This window comes from Vicugna pacos, chromosome 16 (genome assembly GCF_048564905.1).
Source record: "Vicugna pacos chromosome 16, VicPac4, whole genome shotgun sequence".
Taxonomy (NCBI): Eukaryota; Metazoa; Chordata; class Mammalia; order Artiodactyla; family Camelidae; genus Vicugna; species Vicugna pacos.
This window is the reverse complement of record NC_133002.1, coordinates 44530708-44545237: the sequence shown is the minus strand read 5'-3', so window position 1 is coordinate 44545237 and position 14530 is coordinate 44530708. Positions and strand designations below refer to the sequence as shown.

Genomic DNA, 14530 nt, shown 5'->3' with positions numbered 1-14530 from the left:
CTTGTTCTTGAAATTTCACCAAGTATAGAATTCAAGGTTTACAGTTAATTTCTAATTGTACTTCGATGACATACTTCACTGTCTTCTGGCATACAGAGTTGCTGAGGAGAGGTCAGCTGTGTCTTTTCTTTGGAGATAATCTGTATTTTCTTCCTGGATGCTTTTAACATCTGTTCTGGAATTTCACCATGATGTGTCTAGAAATGGATTTATCCTGCTTGGAACAGGATTACTAGAACACTGTAAACATTGATGAAAGCTTGAGCTTTTATCTGATGTCATCTTGGAAAGTGCTGCAACAAACAATATTCCATGCTAGGACTGAGAAGATTCTTGGAGGGTCCGAAAGGCCAGGCACTGATGGAAATGTTGATTAGGGAGCTGTACTTACTTGCTTTCGGTGAAAGGGAGGTCCAGTCTTAGTAATACATACTCTCCAGCCCATTCTAAGGCTGGACCCAGCAGAGCCTTACTTCCCACCCTTGTGGTGAACCTGGATCTTGGTGAAAAAACAGTTAAGTGGCAGGGGCACAGGCCCTCCTAAATATGGTGCTTGGAAGCCCTCTGCAGAAGCCAGAGAGGATCAGCACAGGCTGGGGAGCATCGCACATCCCACAGAGAAGCTACCGTAGGGAAGCCCTGAACCATCTTGCTGTTCTTCCACTTTCAAGGACATGAGCCACCCCCTCAAAGGGTGCTTTCCTTTGTACCTAAATAAACGCACACTTCTTAGATCAAATAAGCCAACTTACTTTCGTTTAGCAAAGTGTTTTATTCAAAAGCTTCTCAGCACCATCTAGTTGTCAGAAAGAACGGATATCCCCTTTTCATGCCCACCCAACTCCCAATTCCAGAGGCAGAAGTTAAACCATTTGGCGAGAGTTCCCCCTAATGATTATAATTCAGATCATGATAAGGTTTTGGCTGTTCTCTCACCCATTTCCTCTAAGCCTCTGCCTAACTCTGACTCAGGTAGAGCTGCGTTCCCCTGCAGTTCAGAACAACAGGAAGGAATCATGTCAGTGTTGATCAACCTCCCATTCCTGGGCTATTAGAGGCACATAAAATTACCTTGAAAAAACTGAATTCAGTGACTGCCATCTAGGCGGGACAGTGATACTGTCAGGCAGCATGCAGTTTTGAGAGCTCGAATATTAGGGCACCCTCCCCCTACTCTACTCTAGGGACAAGGAGCACTAGGGCATTTTCTCTCCACACACCTCGATTGCTCTTCCTCTTCTGCCACATAAAAACAGACACTGAACCAAACCTTTTCGACAGAATTAAGACAAACAATTACATCTGATTAAAATGCTAAGAGATCCTGAGCTGTTGGAGATGAGGAGAGTAGATAGTATGACCTGATCTTTCCCTTTTTTCTTTAAGAATATTTTGTTTCAGCATAAAGCACACTTCCCCGAAGGGGTTCCTGGAAGAGAAATCCAGGGGTCTGACTGTGTCCTGTGGGAACACACAGTCACCTGCATAACTTTGGCTTCAGGCCTGGATCTGTCCTTTGTAGCGACTTCAGGTCCCACGAGAGGAGGAAAGGCTGGAGGCAGAGTCACTCGGCCAAAGCACCCATGGGGTCCCAGGCTGGCAGGACGATGGGCTCCTGCTCTAGCACAGCCAGCACCTCTTCGGGGATGTGCTTCCTGTCCACCACCACTTCGTAAACATACTCGGAGAACCACTCATCTGTCATGCACAGGTAACCTGGAGAAAAGGGCAGAAGCCGCATGAGTCTAGAGGGCAAGGGGCCAGAAGCAGAAGCCCGATCAACACAAATGTCTTTTACAAAACAAGTATTTGCACACGTTTTTCAGCTTTCTCATCTATAATCTCACTTAAGTTGATTAAGTCTTATTAGCGACTCTGAAGCAGACAGAACAGCATGGATGTATTTTTACCAATTAGAAAACTGGGGCCCAGGGTAACCAAGTGATGTGCCCAGGTCTCATGGGTGAAGTTCAGAGCTGGGCCTTGGACCTAAGGCTGCTGCGAGATCCTGTGCTGTTCCACTGCCCAGGCTGCCTCGCTGAAGGTAAGTCGATGACCCTAGAATGTAGGTGGAAATGTTTCTTGTCCACACGGCCACACCCAGGGGATGACTCTCTAGGGTCAGAAGGGCAAGCACACCGGTTCTATTCTTACCCTACCCTCTCCTCAGCGTCACTGGCTGTCTTCCCTCCTTCCTCTCTATCATAAATGCCTACAGCAACCAGCCAAGCCATTAGGGGAATCCTGATGGGGCCAAGTCATAACTCCCAGGCAGCCACTTATTTGCACACGATACTGTGTGAGTCCTGCTCTCCTAGGCGGAAATCTGCGGGGAGGATCTGGCAGAAATGAAGATGAGACAGCTGCCAGTATTCCTCAGGAAGGCCCTGGGACTTATGGATCGCTCCAGGGATAGGACCAAAGACAGGCACAGCTGTACTAACTCCCCAGACTGAGAGCTTAGCTGAGAAAAAGCGTGGTGTCATCAAGTATTCATCCTAGAACCTGCCTCTTCCCATCAGGGAGATTAATCTATACCTCAGGCTCCACTAGGACAACACAAACTCTTCTTCAGGAATGTGCTTCCAACAAACTTAAACAGTGGGAGAAATGCTTCACCTGAGCCACTGCTCGTATAAAGAGCAAAATTAAAGCAAGAGATGGAAGTGTGGGTATTTAACACAAGGAATGGGCCAGCAAGAGAGCACAAGATAAAAATGTGTACCCACACAGGGGCACTGCATGCACCTACACACCCAGGAACTCACAGGGACCAGCAAACTTCATCATCGTCACCATCATCATCATCATGATGTCATCTTCTTACCACAGTCTACCACCTGCTCTACACTAGACACTTCAGCCATTTTTCTCTGGAAGTGTTTCTGCAAATTCTGCCTGTGCGATATCATTTCCCACTACACAGGACCAAGAGAAAGGGAGAAGCTGGTATTTCTCCTAAGGTGGTCCTCTAGTTCTCACACTTCTTGGCCCCAGGATTAAGACTGCACACTTAAAATCACTGAGAAAAAAAAATAGTCGAGGCCCCCCAAAAGTTGTTTATGTGGGTTATACTTGCAGATATTTATCATATTAGAAATTAAAACAGAATGTTAAAAATACTGATCTATTTAAAAATAAGAATTAAAAAATATATATTTTTAGGAAAAAATTATATCCTCCAAAACAAAATAAATTTTAGTTAGGAAAGTGGCATTACTTTACAATTTAATGTCTGGCTTCACAGAAGATAGCTGAATTTTTCTACCTGCTTCTGTGTTCAATCTGTTGCAATCTGTTATTTTGGGTGAAGTGGACGAAGCAAATCTGGCCTCATACAGGTGTGTTGTTGGATAAGGAAGACCTTGCAGATGCCCTAAAAGGGTCCCAGGGACCTGGCAGGGGTCCTTAGACCACACCCTAAGAACTGCTGCTTGAAAAGCAAGACTTATTTAAATAATTAAACGGCAACGTGACGGTAAGTCTAACTTTATGAGCTAAATGGTGTGACGGAGGACAGTAACTTGTGTTTTAACTTGAAAACACAACTGCTTTGTGGAGCTCATCTGTACCCAATTCTGCTCTTCCCTCTGACAGCAGAGACAACCGCGCATCTGACGTGGCACCGCATGTTTACCCTCAGCAGAAAACACCGGGGAAAGCACGCGAGCGCCCTCATCAGGTCAGACCACTGCGACCCCTTCGGGGTGGTGGCCTCCTGATCCAGTACTCCTTTTCTCGACAGGAGATACTGGGAAGAGAGCAGACAAACGCTGCAGCCTGTGCCGCCCCGAAGTCCGGGCCCCCACCATCCACACTGCTGCCACTCGGGTCTAGTGGCGACCCTGCGCTGTGCCCTAAGCAAGCACTTCCTGAAATCAGCTTCTGTCCTGCTTGAAAGCAGCTCTTGGTGGGCAGGAGACCAGGCTACTGAACCTCTATTGTTGGAGACGTTAGCCATCCCTCCTCTCACCCTAAGGCAGGCTGAATAAATCCTTAGAGATTTATTCTCCGGGCAGTGAGGCAGGTGAAGGATAGAGGCAGATTTATGTAATAAAGTTCTGTGTCCTTATGACAATACTATCATCACACAATCAAATGAGCCTTCAAAGAATGCCCGGAGAAAATGGACAGTAAGTACATCTACCCCATCTTGTTCCAAAAGCAAGAGATCAGATTAAGTCCTCACAAATTAAAACTCCTATCAATTGTAATCCAGCCTTTCGGTGTCCCTGCCAAGGGGACCTGCCTTGATTAGACTCTCTCTTCAGGATATGAGTTCTTTGGGGGCCCACAGAAACCTCACAGTCTGGGTGGCTGCTCCGTAATTGCACCCCGAGTAGATAATGAACTTGTGGCTGCTGCAACTGCAGACATTGTGTGCTGTGGAGTTTGACTGCGATTAGGATCAGCATGTCTGAAACCCAAGTGGGTGCTGTGCAAAGGGGCAGCAGAGGGCCCACTCTGGCAGGACTCGAGTGGCCATTTGGATCTGAGGAAAGCTGCAGCTTCTAGCCCTTCCATACTCTGGCTGTTAGAAACAGGCCTTCCCCAAAGAAAAAAGGAGAAAAAAGAAAACAAAAATCTGCTCCAAGGATCCCAAGGCTGCATTCAGAGAAACATAGATAAATGGCCAAAGAAAAGTCAGCTTTAGGAACTAAGGTGAAATTAAATTTTGTTTGAACTTTAATGTCTTGTTTACACGCAATGAGGAAGAAATAAAAAAAGTGAACAGTCCCTGGAAGATACTGGCAGTATGGTCCTGTAAAGGGAAAAACAGTGCCTGTGGATACAGCTCTGGACCAGTTAGGCCAAATTCACTGAGAAACAGAAGACTTCCAAAATGGGTTTGTTTAAGGGAAAGAAGAACTTTACCTGAGAAGAGAGTTTCCTGAAATCCTACCAAAAATGTAAGTTTTAAACCTCTCAGACTAGATTAAGGTGATAAATACAGTAACATCATTTATGAATTAGATGTATTCTTTGCTTTGTTCTATAAAGTATTTCACCTCACTAACAAACTATTTGTGGTTAAATTTTTTTTTTCTATTTTAAAAAAGGCATGATAAGATCAAGTTATCTGTTCTGCTGTGATGGATCTGTCCGGCAGCATGGACCTAAGGAAGCCAGATGACCGAGGCCTCATTAAGTCACTGCCAATCTTTCACTTGATGGTGATAACGCAAGGTTGCAGAAAGGCTGCCAGAAAGGAAAGCAAAAACCACACTGACACTTGTCTCACATTTCAAACTTCCTAATAAATAGTGAGAAACCACTTCACACAACATTAATCAGTCATTTAAATGAAGTTGCAAAGACTATGTAGCAACATGGAAATATGTTTAAGTGATAAAAGTATATAAAAATGGCATATCCTATATAATTATAGCTGTTAGAAATCCAGATACACAGGCAGAGAAAACATGAAAAAAAACCCATGAAAAAATAACAAAATGATTATTTTATACCATGGGGGATAAGTGATTTTTCCCTCAAAATTTCTGAAATGTTATATTGCTTTTTGACTTCTTAAAGATTACCCAAATAATGCTCGTCATAAAAAATTTTGAAAACACTGGAGGAAGAGGAAGATGAGGAAGAGAAAGAAGATGAGCAGAAGGAAGAAGAGGTGGATGATAAGGAGGAGAAGACAAATATAAATTTTGTAACTGCCTGCAATCCCACCACCTTGGGATGAGCCCTGTTCAGATTCTACGTGCAACCTTTTATAAAAGTTTCTACGTGTATAAAAACAAGACCTCATACGTGCTCTTTTATTACAGAGTACCATACATGCAGTTTTCCAATATTGCTCTTTCCATATGGATTTAAAAATACGTATCTTACATCTGAATATATGTATATTCATGTATGACTGAAAAATTGTGTACATCAGAAATTGACACATTGTAAACTGACTATAACAATAAAAAATACATATTTTACATCATAAAAAAATTAAGTGCCAAGTTTGTATAAGTAAACCAAAATGTATTTAAATCAATCCCCTACTGCTGGAATCTGCACTGTTTTTTCATGCTTAGAAACAACACTGTTATAAACATTTTTATAATTAAATCTTTGTATACATTCTTAATTATCTATTTAATTTCCTTATATCCTCATCAATACTTGGTATATATAATTACAACTTTTTTGGGGAGGGTTCAACTTGAACTTTTGTCTGTGTGTGTGTTTGCTTGATATTTAGCTTTCTTTTGTAAACAGTATGTTTGAGACCTCTGCAAAATTTTAACTGGTGTGTTTGCCATTTTCACAGTGATCAGTAATAGTGCTCTCCATATTTATAATTTTTAAATTTAAAATTAAGTTTTAATTTTAATTTTATAAATTCATAATATGATGATTACAAACATTTTCCTATTATGTAATTTTCCTTCTAATTCAGTTGATGATGTTTTCTAGTCTATTAAAATTTTTTTATTTTTATGAAGTCATATTCATCAATCTTTTCCTTTATAGCTTCTAATTTGGCTGCTATGCTTACAAATATTTCTCCACTATTATAATGAAAAAATGAGAGAAAAACACAGGGTAAGTGTTAAGAAAACACAGAAACATAGTCTCAATGAAAAAAGGCGCCACTCACTAAAACCTTGGCACAGTCTAGCCCCCGTCTATGAACATACACAATGTTAACAGGTAATTAAGTAGTGACAATCTGTCAGCCACTTCTGTTGGTTACCCTCTGTGGAAAGCAAGCTCTAATACCTTATATTTACACACAGTATGTTGCAAATGTACAAAATGACACAATCCCTATGGAATGAAATTTAGCAATCTAGAAAAAATTCGAATGCATTTACCTCTTCACTAAGCAATGCCAATTCTGGGACTTTATCCTACAAACATCCTGAGTACTCTGTTGGAGGATACAGTACTTGCATGCACACAATATATATTTATTTATGCACAATAATAGCTAATATTTATTCTATTCTTACCATGTGTCAGGCACTGTTCTAAGCATTGTACAATATTAACTCACTGCAATATTGTTTGTAATAGCAAAAGCCTGGAAACAATCCAAGTTCTATCATAAGGGAACTGGTTAAATAAACTATGGTACATCCAGACAATAGAAGATAATGATGCTGTACTGATGTGGAAATGTGCTGATAGACCTTTAGAACATGCTATTAAGTGAAGTGAGAGCAAAACGCAGAGCAGGGGATAAAGTAGGCTACTTGTGGGGTACTGAAACACCCTGGAAATATACAACAGAAATGAACAGAAATGGTAACCAGAAAGAAGGGGAGGACAAAGGAGAAGAGAGTGACAGAGTTGGAAATGAGACTCCTTTTCACACACTTTTTTGCATTTTGAATTTGGAACAATGCAATTTTATCATTTGTTAAAAGAATCACACCTTAGAAAGCAAAATAAAACAAATACACACACATAAAACTGTAGGGACCTTACACTTCAAAATGCAATTTTACATCCACTACCCTTGTTTTGATTTTAATCCTCACAGCAACAGTATGAGGCAGTCAGGGTTGGTACGAGTTGTTTAAAGTCACACACCAGTAAGGAAAGCCGACACTCAAATTCAGGTTTTAACTCCACATTCAGTCTTTTCCGTGGGGCTCAGCTTCCTCCAACAGAGCACTCAGTGCAAAGAGAGTAGCAGGTAGTTATGGCTCTGGCAACAGAGAACACGTAACCTAGCTCAGGCACCTAACTATCTGGAACCAATTCCATTAGCTCACACATCCCACATCAACAGTCATGTGCCCAGTTTTTGTGGGGTCCATTTATGAGGTATTTTGTAATTTTAAATCAAAGAGATGCCTTGTGTTCTAAGTGCAATTATTCAGAAGGATGGAGAAGATGATGGGCTGGAAGTTAAAGAAAGAAACAAACAAAAAGCCCACCACTTAGGAGACAGACATTTGGACAGTTATCTGAGAAAAGGCTTCTTTTTCCTTCAGGGTAGACACAAAAGCCTGGCTACGTGGTGAGGACACATTCACACTCCGGGACCTTTTGCTGATAGGAGAAGGGATACTCTTACAGCTGGATATTACCTGTGGCCTCGTTCAGAGACAAAGGCTAGAGAAGATTCTGCTTCCCTAATAAAAAGGCAGACTGGAAAATGTGGTAGGGAAAGAGGACTGTTTTGGTTTGCGGGTTGTATTTTTTTAAACCATCAAACCACAACAAAGTTCAGTCAGCAGAAGCACACACTTCCGGAGGAAATGCCCTCTGCCAAGGAGTCCAGAAGCAGCCTGTCCACCTCCGCACAGAGAAGGCAACACATCAGCCAGTCTGATTTTCCATTTCCCTGAACTGTGAGCAAGATCCAGGCAAGTTTAAGATCACACACTATCCTGCCAGGATCTCTGATAACGGACAGGAGGAGAAAACCCAAATTTAGGTGTCATCCAAGGGTCTGTTTTCCCACCAAAACTCAGTGACTTCTGACTCCAAACATCACTTTTTCTGTTTGTTTCCGGCAAAGCCTGCTTTTTGATCCCCCCTCCACAGCTCCATTGATGGCAGGCCACATTGTTTCTTGGCCCCGCTCCTCCGACCTGCCTGAAGCACACTTCACATGCCAAGACCTACCCATCTCAGCTCCCCTCTCCTTGGCTAGCTTCCTACTTCCTTTCCCAAAAAGCCACAACCCTAACATCTTTCCTAAAGCTCCACTCACCCTTGAAGAATCACTAAGGAGCCTTCACCCCTACCCACTCACCATCTCCCCTGTAGTTTATGCCCTACATTGCGCATTTATTCTTGTGTTTATGTTTTACACATTTGTTCTTATAATAAATTACAAACACATATGGAGCAAGATTTACAGCCTCAACTGTCCCAGCTTCAACCCCCCTCCTAACCCTACCCATACCCTGTACTCAGCTTCTGAAAGAATCAAGTATGAAACGTTGCTGAGGTGGCGTTGATAGGACAGTTGGGCTTCTAACTTCATCCCTCCTAAAGGTTCCAAAACCTCCCTTAAAGTCCAACCCCCAAGCCTCTTCCCTTGACTTAGATTCTGACTGCCCGCCCCGCTACAGCACTATGTACCATCAGGTTCTCCTTGACATCAGAGCGCCCTGTAACTTGCCTCTAACCCCTCACCCATTTCAATAACCTCAGCTTCCATGTCTTTCTACTGTCTCCCCACTGAGGGGGCTCTTCCTGGTTCCTCCTCACTGTCAGCTGCCTTCTTGGACAAATCATCCCTTCTCTTGCTTTTCTCTGTCTACTTATCCTATATCTTACAGTCTGGGGAGCACACCATGAATGCCACTTTGGTCACATCACAGCCCTTTTCAAATCCCCTTTCCTGTGTCCCAGGTGAGTAAGTATAAATTCCTTGGAGGGTCAGAGACATTCATTCCACCAAGGTCCGTGCACGGTTCCCTGCACCCCGTCAATAAATGTGAGGTGAAGTTATTGCTAATGGGTTTTCCTCAGCACTGGGTTTATTCACCTCCACTGCTTTCTCTCATGAAACTAAGCCCATATGACGAGTCATCCATCCAGTAAACTGGTGACGTAGCCCAATGGTCACACGAAAGTCTCGAATTCTTAGGACCTGATGCCAGAACCGCGGCAAGTTAGACAGCCCTCTCCTAGAAGGGAAAGGTTAAGGGGGCTCATGTTCCGGTTCTCCTGTCCGCATGTGCCTACAGGTGACATTAACAATGCTAACAACGACAGCTAATATTGCCGAGCACTTCTTATAGTAGTTCTCATAACAACCCTGTAAGTACAATTATTATCCTCGTTTTATAGATGAAAAGACTAAGGCTTAGAAAGGGTAAATACCGGATCAAGGCTACATAGCCAAAGCACAAGTCCAGATGTAATCTGAATCAGCTACATAAGTTTCTTTCCAGATTAATCTCTAACACAACAAAGCCTCTTTAACTGAGATCATCAGGCAACTCCCTTTTATAGGAGGAAGTCTGGAAATTTTACCAAAATGAAATCAGGAACAGAGAGGCTCATTTGTAAGAAAAGATGAAGAATGCGGGTTAAAAACAACTTCAAACTTGAAGCTGAAAGGCACAAGGGTAATTTGAAAAATGAAAAACTAATCTTGGTTCAAAATGGAAACTAAGAGAGGCAAAACTTTCAAAAGATAAAGATTTCCCCAAAGTGCACAGTCAAGTATTTCAAGAAGCAGGGGAGGAAAGAAAGTCATGCTGGTTGTACAGCATGTTAGATATGCATCCAATTTTCAGTCCAGCTGACCAAGAATAGGAGAATTCAACAACAAAAAGTAACCCAATGGGCACATAAGGTAAGAATTAACTTCTCCTTTTATGTCTCTTGTAGTCAGAGGTAGTATCTGTCCACTTCGGGAAAGTCACGTTATTTGATTTAATTAGCAGACTCTGGGCAGGAAGGGCTACAAACATGACCCATGGGGAAGAGCAAGCCAGAACTGGGCAGAGGGAAAACGCAGCCTGCCCAGGTATCTCCGCTACGTTTACCTCCAGCTAGTCTCCAACATTGCTTTTTGAGAAACCATCAATCTTAACAAGCAGAAATCCCAAAAAGAATAGTAACAAACTGTTAACAATGTTATCTACAGAAACAAAATCCCAGCCATGCTCTTTAAGGTCGTCATGTCTCCTGAGAAGCACAAATAGAGGTTCTGCCTCAGACACGCCAGCCGGTGCCCACCAGCATGGCAGACAGGAGGGCCCTGCTGGGGGAAACACACACTGCCAGCATAATAACTTACTACACACTCAGTCCTAAGGTCAGGCCACGTGTGCCAATTAAATTAGATCATGTTTTCTTTCCTTCCTTCCTGTTAAGTCAGAAAGAACATTACCAAGAAACACATGAGAATAATTTATTTTGGCTTTGAATATTACTCCCCATCCCCCACTCAGTTCAATCCCTTATCTTTTGGCTCTCTACTGACATGCTCTGCTCTGTATAATCTCAAGCATTTCAGTTATTCAAGAACAACAGAAAAGTTAGTTTAATCTTAACTAGACAGTGGCAGGTTTCACTAGGATGATTATAGGCAGACCACAGGGATCAAGACCCCAGCTCTCTCAGCATAATAATGGAATGAGTAAGTCAGCAGAAGCAAAACTTTTATTGACTCATTTGAATGGAAAAAAAAAAAAACCAGCAAAGTGACCTAGAATCTTAAGAGTAGATATTTCGGTTCAAAGTAATAAAGACAATAACTCACACTACACAAAACACAAAGCATCTCCTGTCTTTATAAGTGTTTATCCTCCCTTAAATGGACAGCAATACTATTTACAAACTCAGTGACTATTAAAGATAGAAAAATAGCACAGAAACAAGCCAAAGGGTCCTGGCTCACCTAAACAAGTCATAATGTTGGTCCTTTTCCTAGACAGTAACCTTTATTATAACAAGCCCATTTACAGGGACCAAATTAGACCAAAAATGAAACAGAAGTTAGAGCTTCATCCAACGCACTCTTACGTTTTAAAATGTTACAAATACCAAACCCTTCCAATTCAAGATAAACTATTCCTTTCATTTCCTAACTACCAGCAATTTGCAGGCATAACTGCATTTTAAGTTGTTTCTTTTTAATCTTTCTGCTAGCTTCGTTAAGATCTATACTCATCTCTACCTGATCCCAATGTGTATGTGTCTTAAAATGGATTCATCTTATAAGAAATCACCAGGTATAAAACATGTCACACTTTAACTCGTACCAGTTAATTTAGCAAGTACCCCAAAGTCACAAAACTTAACAGAAATCACAGAAGGGGGCCATGCAACTACCTGATAATGAACAGAAATGCACAGCCAGCACTGGTATTTGCTTACACATAAACACTGAGCTGCTGAGCTTCACAGCAGATCCCAGGGACAGTTGGCCAAAATCCACCAAAGACCATTTCATGGGGAGACGAAGACTTGGAATGACAGACTAAATGGCCTTCAGGTGCTGGCCACCACATTATCCCAGCCTGTGCTGCCCACTCTCAGCATACTCATGTCCTGTCAAGTTCAAAACTCGGGTTACAGGCTCTTCTGAGACAGCAGTTTACAAATATAAATGACTGTAGCTCCATGTGCTCACTTCCAAACCTCCGTATTCTTCCTCCCTCCACCTTTTACCCTTGGAAATCCTAGGGCTCTAAACAATTTAGTTAAAAAGATCTCTTAAACACAGAGGGAGGCAACAGGTGAAGAGGTGCTGGGATCTCTGTCTCCTCCTTTCCTCCCTCCTTTCCTTCCTTCCTTCTTCCTTCTCCTCACCCCTCCCCACCTTCTTTCTTTCTTTTAAAGAAAAGTTCTGGCTGATTCCTGCTTCAGTGAAATGTATGCTGAAGTCTGATTCCAAGTGTCTGGGTATCTCACTGGAGTCCCTACCTACCTCCTCCCAGTCTTCCAGTCTAGAAAGCTGTGGCTGACATGCCCTTCCTGGCCAGGGTCCACTGGCTAAAAGTAAGGAACATGGATTCTGGGAAACAGCTGCTACAAGATGCCACCAGGACACAGCACTCATGCAAATACATGCTGACATGCATAACATTCTATGGTAGTTGCCACTTTTCGATTTGAATCCTAAATATTAAAGCGTAAAGGTACCTTAAAAGGATTTTATCTATTACATCTATTATGAAAAAGTCTTTAAAAATATGGTCTCAAAAATTCACAAAAATATACCCTAAACTTAATTAATGGTGATCTCTGGGTGGCAGGATTACTAGAGATTTTTATTTTCCTCTTTTGGCTTAACTATACTTCTAATTTTCTACAATTCATATATTACCCATCCCTTTTAAAAGCCTAATTACTACAGTTTATTTATGAGTTCTATCTGGGTTTTCGTTTGTCAGAACAAAATAGTACTAAATGGTAATCAAAGTATTCTCCCCTTTAGACTTCACAACTGCTACCAAGTCTTCAATAAATACCTAAAGTTTCTTGCCAATCCCATTCTCTCACTCTGAAGGCTTCTGTCTTTCTATAGAGTTACTGCAGTAAACAAAAAGGCACCAAATTCTATACAGCAAGCGCCCTGACAAAGGGAACGCAAATGTCTTACTGGCCAAGTGGTTCTGGCACCTGGCCAGTATGAAGAGGTCTAATAGGGTCAGCGTTATTTGGAATGATACCAGCACAAATTGGTCTCAGAGCCAGCTTGGGAGTTCAGGCATACCATGCTGGTCACAGGGACCCTGGGGGCAAGCCAGATCCTCAAGTGTTTCTCTAGAATAGTAGAGCTAATGGGACTAATTATTGAAAATAAAAATGCTCCACACTAGGGCAGCGTTCTTCCCTTTTCCCTCAGGAGGCAGAGTGTACAGCAGACCCCAGTCACCCTGGTTTACTACCACTAGATTGAGCTTACCTTTATGGCCATGGTCTTCACCCCATGAATTTTCTACTCTCCATTTCAGGAAACTACCAGCCTGATCATCCTGCAAAAGAGTAGATGACAGTGTATAAGCTGAAATGAGATCCCTCCTGAAGAGGTGTCATGTAATTTCAGCTCTTCTTCAGCCACTCGGAAGAAACAGCCTTCTCCACACAGCAATGGTACACGTGACAAGGGCGCGCATCTTCTATGGTAACTAAAGGGACACTCCAATAGAAGTGGCGTATAAATCCCCCGAGGTAAAAATGCAATAAATCTAACAAAGCAATAAATAGTTTTCTCCATTACATTCTATTTTATACAGAAAATAAACATATTAAAATGCTACTTGGCTAAGAAAAATAAAATATTAAAATAAAATATTAAAAGCAGTGAACACCATTTGAAGCCATGGACTCTTCCTTTTAATCAATCTGCATTCTTTGCAAAGCCATTCCCTTATATTTATTCTAGAAATGATTCTAAGACCTTAAATTCTAAGACTCTAAACCAAGAGTTTAACAAGGAAAACAAACACATTCTCATCAAACTGCCTAATTTTCTACTTAGGGGAACCAAGTAATGCTACTCTCCAAATGTGTTCTTTTACTGATTCAGTTACGTAAATATTGAATTTAATACAATAGAGATTGAATGGCAAAGCAAAAGTAAAAAGACTATTTTCATCAAATAAAACCCAGGCACTTCTGTTCTTCTTCTACCTTCATTAATAAAATAAGCTCAATTTGCATCTTCTTAAATGGGACAATGATAATTATCACGATAACCTTCATTTATAGTCTTTATTACAGTGACACAGAGAGGGATAAGAGGAAGGTTCCATTTGTGAAAAGACTTTTTCTCTTTAATGTTTACCCAGGGCATTTGCTGATGTCAAAACAATTTATGTCTTTGTAGCATCAGAAGAGAGCTGGCTCCTGAATTATCTTCTAATGATTTCATCTGTCAACTCCCACTTGCATGTTACTGCATGAGTCTCATCTACATGGGATCTGACTTTACTCTTGGCAGTTTTCTTGAATCTCAGTAATTTTCAGTCTCAGAAAGAGCCAACAGTCAAACCCACAAGTTTCAAACACACTTGCCTGTACCACTCCTTAATCTTAGTCCCAGGTACCTTCTGGAGCTAGTTTATTAAATGCTTTAATGTTACTCTCTGCA

General features: G+C 41.6%; 1 protein-coding gene across 2 annotated transcripts in view; it reads right to left on the bottom strand.

The window, feature by feature from the left end:
• Positions 1 to 752: 752 nt before the first annotated feature.
• BLMH (bleomycin hydrolase) overlaps positions 753 to 14530 on the bottom strand; it is a 34717-nt gene continuing 20939 nt past the window's right edge. For both annotated transcript variants that reach the window (XM_072939104.1, XM_072939105.1), the window contains exons 11-12: positions 13343 to 13412; positions 753 to 1716 (exon numbers count right to left, since the gene is read on the bottom strand). In XM_072939104.1, coding sequence (XP_072795205.1) covers positions 1565 to 1716; positions 13343 to 13412 — 222 coding nt within the window. In that variant the 3' untranslated portion in view covers positions 753 to 1564. The remainder of the gene's footprint in view (positions 1717 to 13342; positions 13413 to 14530) is intronic.